The sequence below is a fragment of the Pleurodeles waltl genome, chromosome 1_2 (genome assembly GCF_031143425.1).
Source record: "Pleurodeles waltl isolate 20211129_DDA chromosome 1_2, aPleWal1.hap1.20221129, whole genome shotgun sequence".
In the NCBI taxonomy this organism is placed as follows: Eukaryota; Metazoa; Chordata; class Amphibia; order Caudata; family Salamandridae; genus Pleurodeles; species Pleurodeles waltl.
This window is the reverse complement of record NC_090437.1, coordinates 690,011,494-690,036,155: the sequence shown is the minus strand read 5'-3', so window position 1 is coordinate 690,036,155 and position 24,662 is coordinate 690,011,494. Positions and strand designations below refer to the sequence as shown.

The 24,662-nt window shown below is 43.9% G+C and overlaps 1 protein-coding gene across 5 annotated transcripts in view; it reads right to left on the bottom strand.

Annotated features, from left to right (window-relative positions):
• The window catches only part of DCLK2 (doublecortin like kinase 2), a 482,935-nt gene that overhangs the window by 271,539 nt on the left and 186,734 nt on the right, over positions 1 to 24,662 (bottom strand). For all 5 annotated transcript variants that reach the window (XR_011205402.1, XM_069242636.1, XM_069242637.1 and 2 more), the window contains exon 3: positions 6,384 to 6,486. Coding sequence is in view for 4 of the 5 variants with exons in the window: in XM_069242636.1 (XP_069098737.1) it covers positions 6,384 to 6,486 (103 nt within the window). In the remaining variant the exon portion in view is untranslated. The remainder of the gene's footprint in view (positions 1 to 6,383; positions 6,487 to 24,662) is intronic.

Sequence of the window (24,662 nt, the reverse complement as noted above, 5' to 3'; positions counted from 1 at the left end):
AGTCCTTGGGCCAGCCCAGTGGTATTGGTCCCAAAGGCTGCTGCTCCTGGTGCCACTCCGGAACCTAGGTTCTGTGTGGACTACCGGGGTCTCAATGCGGTCACCAAGACTGACGCACACCCCATCCCCCGAGCTGATGAGCTCATTGATCGGTTAGGAGCTGCCAAGTACCTCAGTACGTTTGATTTAACATCTGGGTACTGGCAGATTGCATTAACTGACGGGGCAAAGGAGAGGTCAGCATTCTCTACCCCAGATGGGCACTTACACTTCAATGTGATGCCCTTTGGGATGAAGAATGCCCCTGCCACCGTTCAGAGGTTGGTCAACCAGGTGTTGGCAGGACTGGATGAGTTCAGTGCTGCCTACCTGGATGACATTGCTGTGTTTAGTTCCACATGGGAGGAACACCTGCAACACCTCTGGAGAGTGTTAGAGGCCCTGCAGAAGGCAGGCCTCACTATTAAGGCGAGCAAGTGCCAAATAGGGCAGGGTTCCATGGTGTACTTAGGACACCAGGTGGGGAGTGGCCAGGTGGCACCCCTACAGCCTAAGATTGACACGATTCTGGCTTGGGAGCCTCCCAAGACCCAGACTGAAGTGAGAGCCTTTTTAGGTCTCACAGGACATTACAGGAGGTTTGTCAAGGGATATGGTACCATTGTTACCCCCCTTAACTGAGTTGACTTCTAAGAAGCAACCCAAGAAAGTGATCCCGACAGAGGCTTGCCAGAACGCTTTTGATGCCCTGAAGGCTGCCATGTGCACAGCACCTGTGCTGAAGGCACCTGACTACTTCAAGGAGTTTGTTGTGCAAACAGACGCCGCAGAGCATGGTATTGGAACAGTACTCTCACAGCTTAATGAAGAGGGTCTAGATCAACCCGTAGCCTTCATTAGCAGGAGGTTACTACCCAGGGAACGTAGGTTGAGTGCCATAGAACGTGAAGCGTTTGCTGTGGTCTGGGCACTGAAGAAGCTAAGACCCTACTTGTTTGGGACTCACTTCCGAGTTCAGACCGACCACAGGCCCCTCAGATGGTTAATGCAGATGAGGGGTGAGAATCCAAAGCTGTTGAGGTGGTCCATTTCCCTTCAGGGGATGGACTTTACGGTGGAACATCGTCCTGGTACAGAACACGCCAATGCTGATGGTCTGTCCAGATTCTTCCGCCTTAGTGATGAGAACTCCCATGAGGTTGGGTAGTTGCTCGCCACTTTTAGCTGGGGGGGACACATGTTAGACTTTTCATCCTTGGCGTGGTCTCCCTTAACTTTTTGCCTCTGTTCCCCAGGTTATTGATGTGTGCTGGACTCTGATTTTGCTGTTTTTATTACTCTGGGCACTTTACCACTGCTAACCAGTGCTAAAGTGCAAGTGCTCCTGTTTAAAATGTGTATGTAATTGGTTCTCCATGATTGGCATATTTGTTTTACTGTTAAGTCCCTAGTAAAGTGCACTAGAGGTGCCCAGGGCCTGTAAATCAAATGCTACTAGTGGGCCTGCAGCACTGGTTGTGCCACCCACACAAGTAACCTTTATAATCATGTCTCAGACCTGCCACTGCAGTGTCTGTGTGTGTAAATGTGCACTGTAAATTCGACTTGGCAAGTGTACCCACTTGCCAGGCCTAAACCTTCCATTTTCTTACATGTAAGGCACCCCTAAGGAAGGCCCTAGGTAGCCCCAAGGGCAGGGTGCAGTGTATGGTTAAGGTAGGACATATAGTAATGTGTTTTATATGTCCTGACAGTGAAATATTGCTAAATTCGTTTTTCACTGTTGCAAGTCCTGTCCCTCTCATAGGTTAACATGGGGGCTACCTTTAAATCTGATTAAAGTGTAGATTCCCTTTGGGAGCGGATGGACATGTGGAGTTTGGGGTCTCTGAGCTCACAATTTAAAAATACATCTTTTAGTAAAGTTGATTTTAAGATTGTGCGTTTGAAAATGCTACTTTTAGAAAGTGAGCATTTTCTTGCTTATACCATTTCTGTGACTCCGCCTGTTTGTGGATTCCCTGTCTGGGTCAGTTTGACAGTTGGGCTGGTTACACATCATACTAGACAGTGACACAAAAGGAGCTGGGGTGTAGTCGGCATTTCCTGACGAGCCATCTGTGCTAGGAGGGAGGGGAGGAGTGGTCACTCACACCTGAAAGGGCTGTGCCTGTCCTCACACAATGCAGTCTCCGACCCCCTGGTGAGTGTCTGGGGCCTGGCCTGGGCAAGGCAGGATTTCACATTCAAAAGAGACTTTACTTTGAAGTAGGCCTACTTCAAAGGAGAAATTGGGTATAAGATGGGCACCCAAAACCACAGACTTTAGAAACACTTTTGGAACCAAGAGGAACCTCTGCCTGGAGAAGAGCTGAATAGCTGAGGAAGAAGAGCTGCCCTGCCTGTGACTGTGCGTTGTGGAGCTATCCTGCAGTTGCTGCTTCTGCCAGAGTAAGAGGGCAAAGACTGGACTTTGTGTGCCTTCCATCTTGAGAAGAAATCTCCAAGGGCTTGATTTAGAGCTTGCCTCCTGTTGTTTGAAGTCTCAGGGACAGCAAAGACTTCTCTCTGCCAGCACCTGGAGTCTCTGGAGAGACTCCTGCTCTGACAAGTGGTGCCCTATCCAGTCCCTGGGCCCTTGAAAAGAAAGCTGGTGGAAATCCAAGGAAATCGACTTCGGACGACTTCAGACCGACGCCGCTGCTGAATCCGGTGACACCACCTGCACCCGACGCCGTGACCTTCGCTGGAAAGCAACGCTCTTCGCAGGCCCGACGATGTGGCAGCCTCACTGAAGTCCGTGACTCCGTGGAAGTCGCCGCACCACGTCGTAATCGATGCCGCTCGAAGTGTGCGGATTCAACGTTTCGCACAGACGCCGCGATCCCCGACTTCGCGCATCGGCTTGTTTTCACTCTTCACCAAAGGTACTGTACTTGGGGGTCTACGTGATTCCGTGTCCGGCGCCGCTGGTGTCGGCTTGTTGGGAACGACTCCGTCACGACGCCGTGTTAACCCCTCATCGAAGCATTTTTGTTTCTAAGCGCTATTTTTTAGTTTAATCTTTAAAAATTCATAACTTGACTTGTGTATGTTGGATTTTTGTCGTTTTGGTCTTGTTTTGTTTAGATAAATATTTCCTATTTTTCTAAACTGGTGTTGTGTCATTTTGTAGTGTTTTCATTAAGTTACTGTGTGTGTTGGTACAAATACTTTACACCTAGCACTCTGAAGTTAAGCCTACTGCTCTGCCAACCTACCAAGGGGGTAAGCAGGGGTTGGCTGAGGGTGATTCTCTTTTACCCTGACTAGAGTGAGGGTCCTTGCTTGAACAGGGGGTAACCTGACTGTCAACCAAATATCCCATTTCTAACAACCTATTAAACACAAACTCACACAGAGAAGCACTTAAGGTTCATGAACACAAAAGATGAGTTTATGTCTTTGCTTCTGAAAACGTCAAATTATGTACTGCAAAAATAAGACATTTTCATGACTAACACATGCATAAATATGCCACCCATTCCAGTCTAGGTAACTAAAATCGGCAACTTTTACTGTTGTCTGAAATAGCTGTAAGAATGGCTATGTCTTTAACACCCCAGACTAATAATTAAGTGCACTATTCCAGATATAGAGATAAAGACGATACAGATGGCATTACTCGCTGTTGTGCAAACCAATGCACATTAAAAAAAATATATACATTTAGCAAATTTATCCAAGTTTACATACCTTGGTGTTGAGATAGGATATGGCAGGAACAATGCATTTTTACATTAAGATAATGCGTAGGTAGAATATGTGCCCTGCATGTGCTGTGCTCTACGGAAATACCAGTGACCTAGTATTTTGACTCCCTAAATAGATTTTTTTTTTTAAAGGTTCCTCGGAGCACCAAACAATAATTAAACAAAGTGATACATTCTTGCAAAGAACAATGCTTTTTATTTTGAAGACCAATGAATATTGTTTCATGATATGTCCTTTTATTCGTCACACATGACCACTGATAAAGCAACCAACCTGCCCTATTGTGTTTCGCATGGAGAGACAAGTTTTAGTTGGGTCACAAACACTTCAAAATAAACAACACAACTGACGTGTTTTGCAGGTCAAGCCCGCTTTTGCAAGGCAATATAATTGCTCGGTGACGCATTTAAACTGTGGTGGGTCTGTCCATATTGGTCAAGGTCATCATGGATTTTCATAGAATGGATTACTCAAGGAGAATATTGCAAAATCAATTAGTAAAATGAATTAATGCGGATGGGTGGAGTTTCTGTGCTGCATTTTTTTGCGAAACACTCATGATAAGGGCCAATATGTGATGAAGTGAGTGAACACCAACATTCTTCACCGGATTTGCATATCACTTTCTATAATTGTTTGATGGCCCTCCTGAGGACCCTGTTTCTTCATACCCATTTTTCAATATCTATTATTCCTAACTTTAAATAACCATACAGTTGGGGCAAGTCTATGAAGAAATGTGTTAGTGCACACATATTTCACAATATATTCCCTATCTTCATTCATGTTCTGCAAAAATGTTCTTAGTTTGCTCCTGAAATCCTTTGGGAGGTTTTGGGAAATTTCAAATAAATAGTGGGGTGAATGTATGATTCATGAAAGACACACCATATGATGGTGTATATGACAAAAACATTTAATATAAAATAACATTTTCTTTCCTACCACTTATCACAGATAATGTTAATTCAATATTAATATATTAAATATATACAATGCAGCCAGTCTCATATCAGTTAACAAAATAAATTCTCTATTTGTTGTCTTGCAGCAAAAATACTTAACATCCTACCCAATTTGCTGAAAATGTTAAAACATACTTGTACCAAAATTATCCATGGGGAACTGTTAACCACAGTCCAAACAATTTAGTCAGTCTCCAAACTCAAACCCACCTAGTTGTAAAAGAAACACGGAGAAGTTGAATACTCCTAAAGCAACTACATTGTATAAGTTACTAAACTCCAATTTATGTAGGCCACCCTATGAAACAATGAGTTGACACAGAATTTACTGTTGGAGCTCTGTAGGCATAGTCAGGTCAGGAACCTAATGTTTCTATAGCTACTTTGAACTAATCTGTCACTTGCTACCCAGGCCAGCACGTTAGTTCAAGGCATCAACCAAAAAAACTCTACTTTCCTGATAAATCCTCCAATTATATTAAACAGATCATCAGGTGGAGCAGATAAGAGCTCTGTTGCTGACAATTTTGGACTACAATAAAATCATCTGAACAGTACTCCCAAAGAAACTCATCTGTAGGCTCCAAGGGTTACAAAACAAGGACGTCAGAATGTGGCCATGTAAAACCAGCCACTGGCTGCATGAGTGAAGCAAGGATCAAATTCAAAGTTCTCTGCACTGTACAAAAGGCCAACCGGGGAAAAGGGACAGGTTACAACCAGAATGTTATACCCCAGTAAATGCAAGCAAGGAACCAGTGCTTTCCAACTCAACACCTGATACACTAATGCGCCTTAAAGAAGCTGTAGCAGATGAAGATCCTGAATGCCTGGGACCTCATGCTACATGGTATGGCATGTTCTGGTTTGAAGCCTAAGGGCAGAAGACAGCTATGTGTACTTCAGGAATGCCTACAAGCTGACCTGCATGTCATAGACCGATCTTCACCACAGTGTCATGAAGAATATGGATAGCCATTTCAGAGATCTATTAAGGGCTGATTATACTCTAACTTGACTTCTTCACATCTCTTCAGAAACTTACCAAATTGCCATAAGTCAAAAGTGCCTAAAAGTTAGTCACAGTACTACTAAATACAAATATATGGAATGGGTTATGCAACATGCTCCTCTCACACTTGAGCTTCGTGATGCATGGCTTTGGGTCGAGTTACATGCAATGTTTTAAAACAGATGCTTGTATGTATAGCGTTTCTATTTTAATAAATAAAAAAAAGTCTGTAAAAACTACTACATCTGACAATTGAACCTTTCTGAGATGAGACTACTTGAGAGAGAGGCAGGAAAGAAGCATCCCGACTGAAGTGAATAATTAAATTTCACATGCTCAAGTCCAGTCACACAACAAAGCATTGGTAGAGGGAAGGTTGTAGTACTCTACCTAAAGCCTTCACTTAGCATAGGTTTTAACAGCACAGGTCATAACTCCATAAATAACACATGCAGATCTCCTTTGTCAGGCACATCCTCCTCCCTCACACTTTAATCATGTCTCAACTTTCGATCTCTTCCCTGTATTTTTAAAAGACTTGCTGCTGTCCTGCAAAACGAGGCTAGCTGCTGGTAGGCTTAACATGCAACACTTGGCCCATATGGGTACTAAAAATGGAAAATGTACATTTCAATAAACAAAGCCTTATTTACCACTGTGATCCAATACAAAGTCATCTTGGGCATAGCGGTACTTCTCGGGTCCACAGGCAATAAACACATCATCATCTCCAAAGAAGTCCTGTAGGCACGTAACCTGGAACAAGAAGGCAAAAGGCAATTAACAATTTATAGGTCTAGTTTCTCTCTTCTGGTGATACTCATTGAATGAGTTGGCAAGGCAAAAAGCGTACCTCTTCAAGATGGTAGAAGGACAGAAATAGAGTTTTAAGACATTTACAGGGAAAAGAAATGGAAGAGTTGTAATGGGTAGTTGAGGCACTTCATGCCAAGATTACGGGTCATCGGATAAGAGGGCGACAGGTAAGAAATGGGAAGCAGCAAAGAACTGAATGACAACCTTTAGAAGAGGTTACAATTAACACAGGTTAAAAACGAGAAGGCACTTAATGAGATTAGTGTAACTGAAGACTATAAAAGCATCCCAATATAACAAGTATGTGCTCTAAACAAGACAAATTAGGTGAACTATTGGATATATTAGCAAGCCCCAAAAAACATGAATCAAATAACATTATTTTGATAATAAATCCATAATAAAACACAAAGCCTGCAATTTCACAAAACAGGTTACTTCCTACTCTTTATGTTTAAAATTAGAGAAACAAAAATATAAAAGCACGTTTGTGTCACTTTACCATATGCATACGTTTCCTAGTGGTGACCCCTTCTGTTGTTCCAATTTTACCCATGTAGTCCTTGAAAATTCCTACTGTCGTACACTTTTCAGGAGTGCTGCAGCAGTAACAACGGCTATCAGGGTAGTGTTTTTAAATGAGATCACTATGAGTTTTTACCCTGGGGCGGTGGGGCTTTGGACCTGCATCAACTAAATAAGGATAGATGGCACATCTGTCCTGGAGCCTGTTGCACTGAGATAGTTGTTTCAGCCCCGTCACAATAATGATGGTTAATAAAATACATAGCACACTTTGTTCCTAAGAAAATACTTTGAACCGGCTGTATTCTTTAGTGTAAAAACGCTAATTAAATGTTAGATTATCACATGTAATTATAAACAAGCATACTTTAACTTGCTAATCTTTTGAAATACCCTGTGTCAAATATTTACGGCATAGCCACAACTATGCAGTAGAAATGTTAGAACCAAAAAAACAGGCAAAGTCTGGAAACAGTAAAGCTTGTAGCAAGGTATAGAAGACACTATACCACAGGTCTTTCAATCACATAAAAGAGTGTTTCGCAAATAATAGCAGGACTTAAATTAACGGAGAAAAGATACCTGAGGAAATATCGTGCCCTGTTAGACTAAATCAAATCGGTGTACTTTCAAGTGAAGCAATGTATTTATAAATTTAAATTTTGAGGTCATCGTAGTTCTTCAGATATCAAAAATGAGTGTATCTAAATAATCACTCTAAACTCATCTAAAGTCAGGAAGTACATTCTAGTTGCATTTAATTGTAATTGTATATTAAAAATGTATCAAATGACAGACAACGCTCCCCCCAATACTTTTTATGAACAAGCATCCGCAAAGCCAATAGGTTTCGCTTTGGGCGTCTACCGTCCTTGGTAATGGTTTTTAGCAATGCTGTGCAGCAATTCCTATGCCTTGCAGTACGGCTAAAATAAAAATGAAAAAAGCACATAAGGCCAGCTGTGCCTACAAAATGATGCAGGTGTTTTTTCTTTTTATTTACTGCTCTGAGTTAGATTGGTAGATTAAAAAAAAAAAAACATGCAAAAGCGTCTTATTCTGAAGCGGACCAGGTTGGAAGCGACACGGGGTGGAATCAACAAGAGGGGCTAGAGGGGGTCCCAGAAGCACCACAGGGGAAGATGGGTGGGGGAAGCAACATGGAGGTCACAGGGTGGGGTAGAGAAAAATCACACAGGTGAGAAAAAGAACAATGTGGAGCAAAGGTGGAAGGACAGCAAATGGGCGAGAGAGAGCAGCGTGGAGCTGAGGAGAAGCACACTGCTGAGAAAGATAGGAGTCAGGAGAGAAGCACACGAGAGAGTGAGGGCAGCATGGAGGAGCAGAGAAGCACACTAGGAAGACAGTTGGAAGCACATGCTCTCTCGCGGAGTGCATAGGACATAAGAAAAAAGCAGTTCTCTAAAAATGAGCATTGGAAGGACACAAATTATCAGTGCTTCAGGAGAGGGACAAACACAAGATGAACATGGAGAGCCACTGAATAAGAAGCAGGCAAATGTGAGTGACAGCAAAGCCAACCAACAGTAAAATGGGACGGCTGCAAGCCCCTCTATTGATCTTGGTGAGCCCACAATACTCATGGGGCAACCAGGCAGCTCAGCTGTCTTGTAGGCAGAACCTAAAAAACACTGAACACTTGCCCATGAGCACCTGTTAGCCAAACTCAACCAGCTTTCAATTCTCAAACGGGCACTTAACAGTCCAGGGACAAAGCTGGAGGACAGGTTTCAGGAATGAATGGGCAAGAATATCCTCTGCACACCAGGTAGTGTTAGCAGTCATGAGGAACACCACAAAATCTTCTCACGGGTGCGGGTGTAGGCTATATCCTGCTGCAGAGAACTGCTGCCCCTAGGTATTTTAGCAGACTATTAAGCACTGGAATAATTATTTGTCTCCAATACCTGTTTTGGAAAATTAAACTGTAAAATAATTCGTTTTCCACATACCAACAAGCCATCACCTCTTGCACCATCCGCTCCCCACCTAGAGAGGGTCTAGTTCATTCGAAGCAATACCTTATTGTTATAAAAACAATTTCAGTACTGTGTGGAGCTCCTATTTTACTCTGCTAAACTGAGACCGGATCGGGGGGGCCAGGGGTGGTGTGATGCCTGGCGCTGACCTCCTTACCTGCATCATAGAGTATTGCTCTACCTATTTCCAATTCAACTCCCACATCATGGCAGAGGACTCCTCACTGATTCAGAAAGGAGCAAATGAGGAACAACAAGTCCAGTCTCTCCTCGGACCACCAATGAGCAGCAAGCTCTTACAGGCTACTATGCCACTCATGAGTCGAATTAGGACATGCGTGTTCCATCATAGTCGTGCAGCACCACCAAACAACAGGCTGGAATTCCTTACCCTAAATAGTGCAGTCTGCCAGAGCTGATGTTAACAATCGAGGACCTTGGTGAACTCACTCACTGTGGAATATCGGATATTGTTTCTTCAACTAAATATTGTGAGTACTAACACTGCATATTTATTTCTAAAACTACTTTGAAACTACCAGCTACACAAAACAGGAAATAGGAAAGGACATTTTATAGCCCAACATTCAAATTAAAATTGATATTTTGTGCTTCACATGATCAGATGTACAGAGGGAAATGTGTTTCTGCAGTATATTTATAAATTTTCAGAATGCATGGCCGTATCACTTGTGTGATTACCAGCTCATGGATATTCATGAAGGGGCTACCTGCACATTATTTGCATGATGCAACAGGTCGCCAACCATGCAAAACCCCAGGCAGTTAATGGAGAACTTACGTGTATTGCAAGGGTCGCGGACAGTGCACATTCCTTCTTTTCTGCTTGGTGACACCCTGGTGCCCGGAAAAACAGCAGCACCCTTTATAAAACGGAGAGCATCTGCAGTAAGGTATTTCAGGTAAGTATGGGATCGAAACTGCATTAATTACATGCAGGCATTTACTCCAAAATATAGACGTTCTTGTGACAAACGAGAGAAAATAAGACTATCTGGTAGGAATGCAATTCATCATTCTGAAAGGTCGATTGTTGAAATAATGCGGCTGCGTCCTACTCCTCCCACCACCCGGCAGCAGTCCTGTACTCAGTGCAGAGTACCATTCAGTGTAAACCCTGCCAGAATCGCTCCTAGTGCCGAGGAAAAAAAATCTGCCATACATTTCATTCCACCCTCTCCGGAATTGCAATAAATAACATTGTCAGGATTTCTGAACATAATCTTAAAACACTGAAACAATCTTGAAATATGAGGCTAATGCAGGTCAGAATGATTTTCAAAACCCACCGAAAAGTTTACAACATTTTACTCCTCGAAATTTGATATACTAAACATGGTTAGATCATTTTATATGAAATATTGTACATTATATTTTTGCTGTGATATGATAATCTGGAACTTATATATATGTATATATATGCTAATAGCACCTAACTGTAAATCCATGACATGCCTCCAGTCAATACCTTCACCAAGACTTGTACCTTCAAATCATAGATAGAAATGCAGGCAAATAACTTATAATGTATCTCAACCAAAGCAGGACCAACAAATTTAGCTATCCGGAAGTCCGTTGTCAAATCCGGTCAGTCTAGCCAGATGAACTGTAGCCGAAGAGTACTGATCCAGCCATATCCATTTTTCCTCTGTTCACAACAATGGATATGGTTTGCATCATTCGGAGGGAAAAGCACATTAATAATTGCCTGTCTTGCGAGGATCGTTAACTTATTCCCTGCCACCCTCATCCAGCGGCAACAACACAGATTACCTCGATCACACCAGTAACTTTCCAGGAGGTGTGCCAGATCCACTTTGGATCGCATGTACAAGATTCAAAAGGCAGTAGGTGTCAGACTGGCAGGACAGCTAGACCTACTTGCATCAGAGTTCATGAATACATCCTTTCTAGGCAGTATTTCTTCAACAGCCAACTTCCTTGAAGGTGAAATTCCATTGCAAGTACGCCAGCTGTGCATGCTGTTACAACACTCCAACCTCTCTTTACTAATGAGAACATCGACCCCGAACCCCCAAACCTTCCAGAAGCTTCGGACAAGTTCCTCTAACCTTTTCAACCAGAGGCGATTTGGTGACTAGCGCCAAGGGGATGTTCAGTCAGCACTGGGTGCTCTACTCATTCACCATACCTTTCCATGCCTAGTAAGACGAACACCTTGGGTGTCAGTCAGCGAGGGGAATGACATGGGCATTTGATAGTTCGCTCAGCATTTCACCCGCATGCTGGAAGCATGAGTGTTCACCCTACCGGAAATGAATCTGAAATGCAGCAGAGCAAAATAAGCCCTTCGTTCTTCTTAAGTCACCAGTGCTCTGAGGCAAAGCAACACCAGGTATTCGCAGAGCTACACTACTGACGACCTGTGGCTGCAAGTGCTTTATCACAAACAAGCAACTAGGATTAAAATATCCAAGGGCACACTGACAAAAAGTGATAAGGGGGACTACATCATCATGTGCTAACCTCACACCACACAAATATACCAAGTGTAAAGCCTAAAAGACTTACACAGTGAGTTAAAGCTTTGTAGGACATTTCTAGAGCAACACATAAGGTCAGCTGTACACCTCGTTATACACTGGGAAAGGCAAGTTTTTGCACGCAAGCAACAAATAAAGGCTAACTGCTGGTCATGGAAGACTTCAGCCTTCACACATGACAACTCATGCACTGAAGTACCAAAAGAAGGTATCCAAACCCATTCAGGACTCTCTGTGGGAGGTGTGGGGGGGGGGCGGGCTAGGGATAAGACAATTCATAATGAGAAATAAGAGGTTCGGTTCAGAATAAGAATATTACATTTAGGGACAGTGCAGCATTCCCATTAACCTACACACAGGTTACGGATTATCATATAGCGTGATTTGTTTATAAGAAATGGCAGCAGAGTGTAACAAGACATGATCTCCGCCTGCAGGTGGCGAGGGCATAATTGTGGTAACAGTCAGTCGTTATGCTGTAACATGGAAACTGATGCCAGTTTCATTCAATGAAAACATAGTGAAATATAGTACTAGGACTGGTGGAAGAATGTTTGCCATTTTAGGCAAGCGACATTTCAGCTACCAACCAACACTTGTGCAACTCGGCATATGTTAGCCTGCCCGCCTTTCACGACCCCACCACTTATGTGACCTACCACTTTCAATGAACAGGACGCATTACAGGGCAAGAAAAATTGTAAAGGCGATTTTGGGGTCATCTTTCAAAGAAAGTTTACAAAAGAATAGTAAGATAATGCATTTTTACACCTTTTACAGATTCATTCAAGTATTTTGGCATAGATAACACCTTTTTGGACTAGCGGTTGGGACACACCAGGGACGTAAGGTATCATAACATCATCACAGTACGGTTTTACTTGGCAGACCTTCGAGGTTTTTGCAATTTCGAGATTTCCCTCCCAAAAACTATATAAATAAAGTGAAATTGGGACTTTTGTAAATATCACACGATTTTAGAAAAGCCTTCACAAAATCTTAACAAAAAACAAACAAAAAACAGAATCAACACTCCTCTTATTGACCCTGCACTGTTTTAAGATCAGTAAAAGGAGGGAGATGAGGAGAGAGAGAGGCTGTTTCCTTTCCGCCCTCTTGTGACACCACTGAGAGTGTACTGTGGAGGCAGAGCACGCACCCATGCAGCTCAACCATGCCTACTACCAGGAGGAAAAGGCTTTTGGAGATGGGACTCCAACAGCCCACTCTGTGGCAACTGATTTCCTCCCTCACCTCTCCCTGGTGCCATTAGTGCCAAGACTTTTCTTGCCACTGCTCCCCAGTGCCACTTGTCCTCTTGACCTTCACAGCACCTGTTTTTAGGCCACCCTCTTGCCACTTATTCTGATGCCTCCTCACCTCTCCCACCTCAGCACCCGTTCTTCTGCCCCCATGTAACCCTGTTTCCTGCTCCTCCTCAATACAAGGTGCTGGGCATGGGCGTAGGAAGTGTGGGGGACGCAGGGGATATGTCCCCCCCAGATTTTGGAGTGGGGGGGACACGGGGGACAAGGGTGGGGGGGACGAGGGGACAGAAGAGTTTTCCCTTCTCTTCCGTAATTCGCAGGGCCATTAGCGCATGAAAGCGCAACCTATACTGGCCCTGCACTTGACCTGTGACCTGCCTCCAGGACACTCGCCCTCTGCCCTTTTGTTGTGCTGCAGCACACAAGGGATTCATTCTCACCTTGCCATCAGCTGCCTGCAGTCTGCACTTCTGAAAACAAAGGGAGATGAGAGAGACCCTTTGTTGATTGCTGTCTGCATCCCATCCCTCCTGAGCCTGACCCTTCCTGTCCCTTGAAGATGGAACCCTGAAGACAGCAGCAAGACTTGAGGAGGTTAGGAGGTTTGGGTAATAAATAAAGTATTTCCAAGTATCTTCCCTTATTTTTAAATATAGTGTTGTGTTGCCGAGTATCTCCCTTTTTAAATACATTATTGTTGAGTTACTGTGAGATATAAGCAGGGCAGGCTTTAGCGTGCTGATGCGACAATGTTTGTTAGGGCCCCCGTTTCTGTCGTCTCTGTCTCACTCTCTTCTCTCCTCGGTCTTCAGCTTGCCTGCCCCAGTGCTAATTATTGTCCCCTAAGTTGACATCCTGCCCCCTCAACATTCCGGTCTCCTGTCTCTCCCTCAGCCATCCTGGCATTTGTGACAGCCCACTCTGAAGGCCAAGGGTTGTCTGTAAATCTAATTTCCTGCCAATGGCCTGTAGATGCAAAGCCAGCATTGTGGCAACTCACAGGCTTTCCAGGACTTCACAGGCTGTGGTGGAACAGAGCCTGACACTGCTGGATAGACAGCGGAGAGACCAGCACACAGCATGGGTCCCAGAAAGAACCAGATGGGCTGAGAGATGGACAGGGCCAGGTAAGTCAGCAGGGCCGGCTTTAGGGCAAAGCAACTGGTACCACAGCACCAAGGGCTTACTTAGGATGGGGGCGCTGTGTTTGCAAGTATATTGTGGCTTTAAAAGCACCTGCTGGGTGTTCCTTGCCACCAACAGTTTTCAGGCCACAATAAAAATCTCAAGATAATTCCGGTGATTAATGGTCTTCCTGGAGAGAGATTGAAGTTTTGTCTAGTGGAAGTTTTGACTCATCATAACGTACAGGATTACTATGCCTGCTGCAAGAACGTCTACATGCAGATCACAAAGTGCATATAATGTGAATATGTCAGTGGATTGCTGCTTTTGTCAGATGTAGGAACGTATCCTCTTTTTGGTATGGTTACCCCCACTTTTTGCCTGTTGTCAATAAGTTGTGACTGTGTTCACTGGGATTCTGCTAATCAGGACCCCAGTGCTCTGTCCCATTAAATTTGGTTGCTTGGACCACACGCACACACCACATTTATCATACTGGTGCCCCATATAAGTCCCTAGTATATGGTACCCAGGGCATTGGGGGATCAGGGGTTCCCCATGGGCTGCAGCATGTATTATGCCACCCATAGGAGCCCATGTAAAATGTGTCTGCAGGGCTGCCATTGTAGCCTGCGTGAAAAGGTGCATGCACCCTTTCACTACAGGTCACTGTAAGTCACCCCAATGGTAGGCCCTCCTAGCCCAGAGGGGTGGGTGCAAGTACCTGTGTGTGAGGGCATCTCTGCAGGAGCAGAGGTGCCCCCACGAACTCCAGCTCCATTTTCCTGAACCTCGTGAGCGCGGGGTCACCATTTTACGTGTGTACTGGACATAGGTCACTACCTATGTCCAGCTAAATAATGGTTACTCCGAACCTGGGCATGTTTGGTATCAAACATGTCAAAATCATACCCCAATACTATTGTCAGTATTGATTGTATGATTCCATGCACTTTTGGGGCTCCTTAGTGGATCACCAGCATTGCTCCTACCAGCTTTCTGGGGTTTTCCAGGCAGCCCACGCTGCTGCAACCCCTCAGACAGATTTCTGCCCTCCTTCTGCTGCTTGAGAAGCTCATGCCCAGGAAGGCAGAACAAAGGATTTCCTTTGGAAGAGGGAGGCAACACCCTCTCCCTTCAGAAATAGGTGTTACAAGGCTTGGGAGGGGTAGCCTCCCCAAGCTACTGGTATGCTGTGAAGGGCACATTTGGTGCCCTCCTTGCATAAACCAGCCTGTACTAGTTCAGGGACCTCTGCCCCTACTCTGGCACGAAACTGGACAATGGAACACAGAGCCTGTCGCTGTCTAACAGGCAGCAAAGGGTCCAGCAGACAGGGAATTGCAAGCCTCACAGGACTCGACTGGAAGTGATCCCCTACTCCTATCTACCCACCTCCACCCCCCAAGCAACCCTTCTGTGTGCAAACTTTGTGCAGGGGGCCCACCTCAAGGTTGTCCCTGTCCCCCCCAGAAATTTAGTGTCTCCTATGCCCCTGGTGCTGGGTGTAACTGTTGCCCATTTTACTGGGCGATGGTTATAAGGGGGCTACAGTAACAGCTCCCTCCAGCATCACTGGGAAGAGAGATGTCAAGGGGGTGCTAGAGAGTGTAGCTTTAAAACTGAAATCGCACCTCTCCCTGGCACTAGCATAGACATCCCTCTACACATTTCTTTTCTGCTGAAAGGTAGGTGCTGGTTTTCTTCCATAAAATACAGCGAAATGTAGTTTTGAGGCTGCAAAATTTGGCAAATCAGATATCACTATCCTGAGGGAAGGAAGAGAGGTGGGTACGATTAGGCATAGGTCAGATAATTCACTACTCTGCCTGGACTAGTGTAAGAGTGCTTGTCATACCAGGTGAAGTGACATTTCATCAACCAACCCATCAGCGAGTGACTCACTAAATGTTGCACAGCCTGCCCACCATTCAGGAGACTACCTATCCTTTTCACTTAACAGGCTACATTAGAGGCAAAAAAGACAAAGGGTGGACTTTGAGTCATCCTTAAAAGAGTGTTTGCCTAATAATAGTGAAACAACACATCTTTACAGTATTTTGGGATTAGTTGTAATCTTAAACCCTTCACACTTCCATGGTTGCTGCGGTGCCTATATTGTCTTATTGGTTAAACCTGCCCTGAACTGTAAGATATGAGCCCCTCCTCGACCTTATTTGCAACATGGACCTACAAGGTTTTAACCTTGTCCTACAGACTGCATATTTACTATTGAAATGAAGAGTGATCATTGCCAGTCAAAATTAGATTAACTTGACAGAATGATAAGATAATGGAAGGTAAAGTGAAAAGAATGTAGACATGGTAATATTGCTATCAAGACCAAGAGGATGGTAGTGAGAGGGGCTGGATGCATTTGGGAGAGATATAATCAACAACGAGGTTCTGTGTGCAATTGCTGCAGGAATCGTTTATGAGGCCTCACTAAATATTGCACCAGTTTCCCCCAAAAAATAAAGTGACATGTGCAATACATGTCTGCGGTGCAAACCCAGTGCCAGTTAAGGAAAAAAGTAATATGACCACTGTAGTGTTTGCAATTGAAGAAACAGCAGTACGGAGGGACGGGGTAAAGCTTTAAAGTGAGAAAAACTTAAGAATAACAGAAAATTAAAACCCACATGAATATGAAGTGAAGGCGGTAGGGTGTGAAAATGACACAGATTGTAAAACCAGAGTAAGAAAGCTAAAAATAAAATAAAATACAATACATCACCTTCACAAATTCAGAGAAGCAGGGTGTTGATATAAGGAAGTCAAACGATGGCATAAAATTCCGAAGTAAGAGAGAATAAGAGAAGAAAGGCAAAGCATAGGGAAGGGAAGGGTAGAGAAGGAAAGGAGGTGACGGAGGACCGTTGCTGATTAATACAAAAAGACCCTTTGTAATAATCAAGGGCCGCATTTCATTAAAAGGGGCACTTTTTGGTTGCAAATGTCATCTTTGGCAAGGCCATTTATATAGTAGGTTGGAGAAACAATCATCTGTTGCATCATTGCAAGTTATATATAGAATCCAATATGTGGATACAATGTGATTCGAACTAAGGAAACAATTGCATTAGATGATCTGTCAAGGCAATTTAGCTGATGATAGACAATACTTAAAATGTGTAAATGTCGCACCCACCTCTGATTATCACAGACAAAGGTCACTAATACAGTTGAGACGTTAATATTGCTATCAAAAACCCATAACAACGATATTTAAAAAAAAAAAAAAAAGCTGTCCAAGCCTCGGTACATATATAACTTTAAGTAAAGTAGCTTTGTTAGTTTAGCTACGTCAGAGACGGATACGTTAGGCTAGTTTTTAGTTCTAAGTAATAGAAACTCTATGAGTTGGCATCCACGTGGTCATATGCCGTGCAGGCCCTCACTTATTTACACTTTTCTAATAAGATTGTATTGAAGGGCACTTTGAAGTCTAGCCTCTGAATTGTTCCAGGATAAACTGCCATATCAGGCAGCAAATTCGTTTTTTGTCCACATTCTGCGAGTAAATAGTGTGGCTCACTTCACTTTAAAGGACAGGCTACAGAGGATGCCCAAGACAATTCTACAGGCTTGGGTTGGATACCGGCAAAGAGCCCCTTCAAGTTATAGGAAACCTCAGTGTGCCATAACACATTGCTGAAGGACTCCAGGACAATGCAGCGGACTTCTAACATAGTGGTGGGTATTTCTTTTAGATGAGGTACTGATTGTCTACCTTCTCATTCACAAAACTACCTGGAGGCTAATGGGAGTCTGCGCTGCAGGCCCTTCGCTTTCTCTTACTGTGCAGGATTAGAATTGTCTCAAAACACCTAGGAGCTGATACACAAACTTTTTGCAGGTGTAAATCAGACTTACTCCAGAAAACATCCCCAGCGCATGATTCAAAAGATAAAGCAAATACAATACGCACTTGCCATATATCCCCTAATATAAGCAGTGCCTGCATACATTATACAGAAGTCATTTCCAAATGGAAAAGTCGGGCTACACAAGGGAGTGTCAGAACTGGATAATAAGAATCTGGTACACACCCACAAATTAGAATCGTTTTTGGTTAGCCCCAAGAGTTACAAATGCACTTGTTTCCCTTACCCTAGCACCTTAACCTCAAGAGGACCAGACATTGTACAGTGAAGTGCGCCAACCCATGCAATTTTAATATTGCGGGAGGGGTGCAATATTAAGGAAGAATTTTTTTTTTTTGGCAAGAACCACAAAGAGAATGTATGAATCCATTACACAATCACATATTTACGAAGGTGCTCACACATTTCCAATGTATGTGAATACTATGCATAATTCACACTAAAATCTGTGACAATCAGCCCAACTTCAAAATAAACCTAGTTCACGATTTCCATAAAATGAGCAGATTTCCCTTCAGCTGTGTAAATCGAATGGGCCACAAAGGCTCCTGGCAAAAAGGCCAAGCACCAAAATGCTGCGGGTTTCACAATGGAAGCACCGAAACTCACGAAGTAATATGTTTGGTCGTTAAGCCTTTGCCCTCTTCCCGCTTATCTATGTGCAAATCTAGTCTACCCAGGTGGAATCCATGTACGAACAGACATCAACCTACCTCGCTGTACAAGCACTACAGTCGATACGTAGTATAAAAGGTTTGTAGTAAAATGTAATTCTTTAAAGACCCATGAATTTAAATATTATTAGACAAACGCGAACACATTTACTTCTGTTATACACAGAAAGTTAGAAAACACAAACCTATTGGGCATAAACGAAATCCCAACGTATAAAAGTGCCGACATGCTTAAAATACTGGGGCCTGTATGCAAAGTGAAAGCAGCAGGCCTCAGAGACGACAGGCAGATAAACGTATTTATTAGTGAAACATGGTCTGACTTTGCGCCGAACGCTTTCGCAGGACGCTTTGGAAGGCAGTGGCAGGCCACGCTGCCCAGCCTCATTTTCTAACATCCGCCTCTCAGTGATTTTGCAGCTGGGCGGGGTCACGCCCTCACGCGCCCACCGCCGAGCAAGGATGCACCTGAGTGAGCACAGTTCTAGGTCGGCCAGAGCAGTCATGGCGCGCGCAGTGCTAATTACTTAATATGCGCGTACTGACGCTGCTTAAATATTCCTAATTGAGACTAATGGCTCCTAAGCAGTGACAGCTTCTTGCACTGGGGTTCCCATGGCCAGTTAGTCATCAGCATCTCCGCTGTGCCTGACAAATTATTCACAAGGCTCGCTGTTCAGTCTGCCGGACTATTGCTGGAGAAAGATTGTAACCCCTTTTACTCATGTTATATATTAGAGAGAAAAAAAATAAAAATCACACCTCCAACCATTGCGGCATTAAATCCCTCAAAATGTTCCGAACATCTCAAAAATCTTTCAGAGGAAAGTAGGTTATCTTAAACTCACGCATCACATTTCATCAGGATATTAATTGGCACTGCAGAGCAAAACACCTATTTTTTCTCTGTTCACGACTCCATCTAAAATCTGAGCAGAAGAACTTAATCTATCTGAGTAAAGGAAGTTGAGTTGTCGATTTATGGCGTATGTTTATTTCTTCATCATTAACGTTCTAACAGCTGTGACATTCACACTTTTGGGGGAGACCTCAAATGCATTGCCATTTGTGAATGTTGCTAAGTACTGCCCTGTATTTTCTGAAATGGAAACTTCGCACTATGCCAATTCGTACTTTGTACCTTTTGTTTATCATTAGGGAAAATATTTACCCATAGAAAAAACTACTAATCACACACACCAGTTTCTGGTGCGTATCATACCCATTCACACAATAAAAACATACCCATGCCTTTGACAGGAGTAAATTTGTTTCCAGGCTGACATCTACAATGGTTTGGTGACCCACGCTAGAACCAACGGCAAAACAAAGCCACGGGGGTGTTCACCTAAAAACTACACACCTCCTTTCCATCCCTGATCTACTTAAGTTGAGCAAGTGTTAGCACAGGCCCAACATCATAATTCATTCTAGAGCAGTGGGACTCTTAATGGAGGTGAAACATGAATATAGTTACAATGCAGTCGCCAGAAACTTGCATATTTTTCTTGAAACAACTGCTGATAGTGCAGCAGCATTACTAATTACGAGCGACACACATTTTTATTCAAACAATGGCCTGCTGCCATGGAAAAGGGGTAGTGCCACCTGTGCCAGAGCACCTATGTGGCTTCCAGGGTCCTCTGCAGCACCAAGCAGAGAGCCACTAACTTGCCTCTCATTGGCTGTACTAAACCAGGGGAAGTCAGGTCAGGCCTCTTTTTCCTATTCGCAGAATCATTCAGGGATTTGGAAGCCACTGGCGTCTATTGTAGTGAAGTGGCAGTATGTGGATCGGTATCTAAAACTTGAGCAAAAATAAGTTAAGAGCTCTCCGATGCCCCATGGCAGGCAGCTAGGGAGGCCAGTTATGGTTAAGTTTTTCAGTGAAGTCTGTTATTTGTAGGTTACATTATGGGCTACAAATACTAGAATAGACAGGATAAATTGCATGCTACGGGCAATCCACACCAGACATGCTCCATCTTCGGATCAAAACATTTCCGATACAAAAAGGAATACTGCTCGTTAGGAGTAAGTAGCACAATACAATGCATGTACTGCATTTCCACGGTACCAGAAAAACATAGTTCAGGATATCTAAAGCTATTTCCATGCAATAAGGCAGACTGTTAATAATGGGCTGTTAATAATCTGGAGTTATGCCAAGGAAAGGAACGGAATAATGAATATTGGTGGCACTGGCTGTAAGCATGCTGGTGGCGTTGTCTTTAGGAACTTGTGGACACTTGCATTTTATTTTGAGCACAGATCCTTGGGCCTCCATCATCACAGCATCTCACGGTGCTGAGATATCACACAGGTAACACAGCCCGAAGATTCCTGCTTCTGAGCTATCCCTCAGGAAGAGTAGTCGCTACCTGTTGAGGCATCATATACTTCTCAAGTTACACAGATGTGTCAGTCTGAGGATAACGGACAGGAAGGGGGACTACTTCTCAGGTAACACTGCTTCTAATGCATGACTGATTAAACATCACAGCTCAACTAGTGAGTGGCCAAAGATAACCAAGAACCCACACGGAGCTGGGATCTCCTTACCTGTACTACTAACCTAACGTGCTTGGCCTTCACTAAGCCTCCCCTTCCTCTCACGGATACCGAATCAATAATTTTCAATATTCAGATTTTTCATGTGTTATTTTGAATAGATGCAGCAATTTCACTGATGCATAAGAAATCAGGCCATCCCTACAAGTTTAAAATCGTACCCAGACACCCTGCTAAGAGTAAAGTGGAGAACATTAAAAGGTTTGTCGAACTTCAACCATTCATTTCTACTTTGTCCTTCAAGTGAACGCTAGGCTGTAACTAGCTCCAACCTTTGGAGGTGTTCCCTGGGCCAGCAGTTTCCAAAGGGATGCGATAACGTCTTCAGAAGTATGTACATTTTTGACCCCCACTACAGAGTTCCCGCTTTTATGTTGCAGCTTTACTATAGTTTTCACATGCATCAACTTCCACTGTAGGCAACAAGTGGCAGAGCAGGGAAAGCTATCCGGAGATGAATGCATTCATGTTTGTACGGGAAGGGGGGGGGGGGGGGGGGGATGATGAGGACAGTTTCTCATTTTGTCCTTTTCCACCCCTTGACGCTTGTATTTGGAGAATGTGGCTGGAGCCTGCATTGAAAACAATTAGTTGGTGTGGTCAGTGAAGGAGGCTGTGGCTACTCGTTTATGGCCAAGTAGACCTGTGGTAGTCTTCGGTGTGCCCAAGTTACTCAGCAGAGCAAGGAATAAAGAGTGAGCCGGGTTAGTAACACACCATCCTCAAGTATGTGGTAGTAGTGTGACCCACCGGAGTTCTCTGATGGTAACGTTACAGTAGAATGAGTGGTTTTACATATATTCGGTGTAGGTGCATTTTATTACATGTCTCATTTTACACACCTTGTTTCATTTTTCTGATAATGTAAATTATTTTTTGTATTTGCTTTGTGTGTTATTAAAGTCCGCAGAAAAGTACACTTGAATAGCTGACCTAGTACTAGAGAAGAGTACAGCCGTCTATTAGGTCGGATTCTATTTCTACATTTTGAAGAGCCTGCCTACTGTGCGCATCCTTGCTCCCATTGGTCCTATCCTCTGCCTCTCTCTCTCTCTCCCCATTTCTTTCATATTCCCACTGTCTTGCATCAGCTTTCTGTCTTGTGCGTTTCTGCCCCAACTCTGTTCCCTACCCTAAGGTGCCTTTCAGTATACAGGATTTCACGTGTGTTATTTTTGGTTACTTGCAGCAAATCTGTTCATGCACTAGCATTAATGCTATACCCTTAGGCAAAATCACGCTCACTCACCATGGCCCTCACCTCTTTCTCACCTTTCAGTCCCCAATCTTTCTCATTCAAACCATTTATGGCTCCACTCTATAACCCAAGTTCCTATTTCCAACCCTGTCTTTGAGCAATCTTTATGTCACCTGCCTTTTTACTCACCCCTCTCGCCTCTTTCTCTCTCAGATGTCTTTCAGTTGTTTTTTATATCTTTGTCTTTATCTTCCACAGACACACACGTCTCTGCTATCTCTATATCACTTTTCTCTCCCCTCTCTGTAATTTTCCCTTCCTTTCCTTCGTCTTTTCTCTGTTTGCTGGCTGCCTTTCCACTCCCTATTTTCTCTTACCTATGCTAGATTTCTCTCTTCGTCCGCACGCTTTGAGATGACAATAGACAATGACATGACGTTTCCACAGGATTCTGTTCACTACAGGCCAGGAAAGCTTTGTAATCCTGAAACTGCACACAATTAAATAAAAAGACTGCGTGGTATGTAGAGCTTGCGAAGATGTTTACAAATATATACAGAGGGTTAGGAATAACTAACTGGGCAGATGTCTGGAGTGAAAAGGCATGTTGCCATTTTAACACGTAAAATGAATATGAAAGGTCTACGATGCATTTTCTTAGATATCTACAGTAAGGGGATGCAATAGGTTTTCCCTACCTGTATATTTTTCGTTATCAAATGAATCACCATTAGAATATAGATTCTTGTCCTCTAGGCTGACAACACTTGTGTTGTGGCAAACTTTTAAGGCCTTGCTATTTAATGCTTTTTCCTCGTTGGATAAACTAAAAGCACAATGGGAGAATGGCATAGGGGGAACTGAAGATGACGGGGTGAAACCTGTGTAGTACCTAACAGAAGTGATAGTCAAAATTGTATTTCGGTTGGTGCAGTTGAAAATACTATGCTAGAATGCAGTTAGCCTCATTCGGAAGGCAACTGAATTGGCTGCAGGAAAGACGGTCATAACATATCTAAGGGAAATCTAATGTAGACAGGTATCTGCTGCACGCAGCCCGAGGATGATCCAAAACAGAGAAAGTATGGAAACGGTAGAGAAGTCATTCTGATCTAGGGCTAGGATAAGCACACTAATAGCAAAAACTAATGCGACCCAGGTAAAAAAAAGAAACTAAAGTAAGAGATGCATATTGGTCAGCCGCAGCTGGTCCTTTAGGGCAGAAGGGCCAGGCTCCCCCACCTTTTGCCCCTCATGAAGAGTGTCTGTCAGGCTGAGCAAAGGTCAGCCTGACAGACACACTTCATGTTCAGCTCAGGCAGCCAGAAGCGAGACATGCGTGAATTGAGCATCCTCCTGGCTGCCTGAGCTGAAATTTGCTGGGCTGAGGAGGTCACAGCTCCTATGGGTGTGACCTCCTCAGCTCAGCAAAGGTGCCTCGAGGCCCTCCCCCTCGGTGACGAGGGGAAGCGTCACCCATTGACTCCGACCTGGGCGCTTCAGGTTTAAGCACTGAAGCGCCCAGGGCGAGTGTCAATCAGTGACACCTCGTCACAGAGTGGGGTGGGGTCAGAAGTCTCACCTACCCCATCCCACTCTGTGACGAAGTTGGGACTGCTGCCTTCCCTCACTGGAAGACCTAAGGTCAGCCAGTGAGGGAAGGCAGCAGTCCCAACACTCCTGGAACCTCCGAGGCTGAAGGTAAGTGTGTGTGTTTTTTTAAATGAATGTTTGGTGCATGCATGTATGTTTGAATGTTGATGAGTGTTGTGAATGGATGTGTGTGCATGTGTGAATGAATGAATGTGAGTGTGCTTCCCGCCCACCCCCCTCCCTCCTAAAATTACCGGCCGCCACTGATATTGGTGTGCAGTGAGAAGAGCATGAAATATTTATTCAGAGGCACGGGGATGTGTTATGGAGTGCGCTGAGAAGGAAGCAAAGCGGAGGAACCAAAAGGTTGTCAATAAAAAAGTTATAATGTAAGATTGCATTGCAAACTATTATGCATTTTTCTGTTGAAAAAAATTGAAAATATTTAAAAAAATAAAATAGGTTTGAAAACAAAGAATGTTAGGGGTAAGGGTATGGTAGTGGCCGATCATGCAGAGAGCAACCACTCAGAACAGAGGTGGTGACAGTGCTGGATGGCAGCTGCCTCCTTCCACCCCATACACTGAGCCGCCCCTGCAATACTGGCAGACCCCTTGTCCCATCCACTCAGTCAAGTTCTCTCTGACAGTCAACAGTCCCCATTTTTCTTTCCCCCAGAGCCACTGCTCTAGATCCGCTGTCACCCGCGGTGCAGCACCCATAACTTGCCGTCCGGTGACCATGGATGGT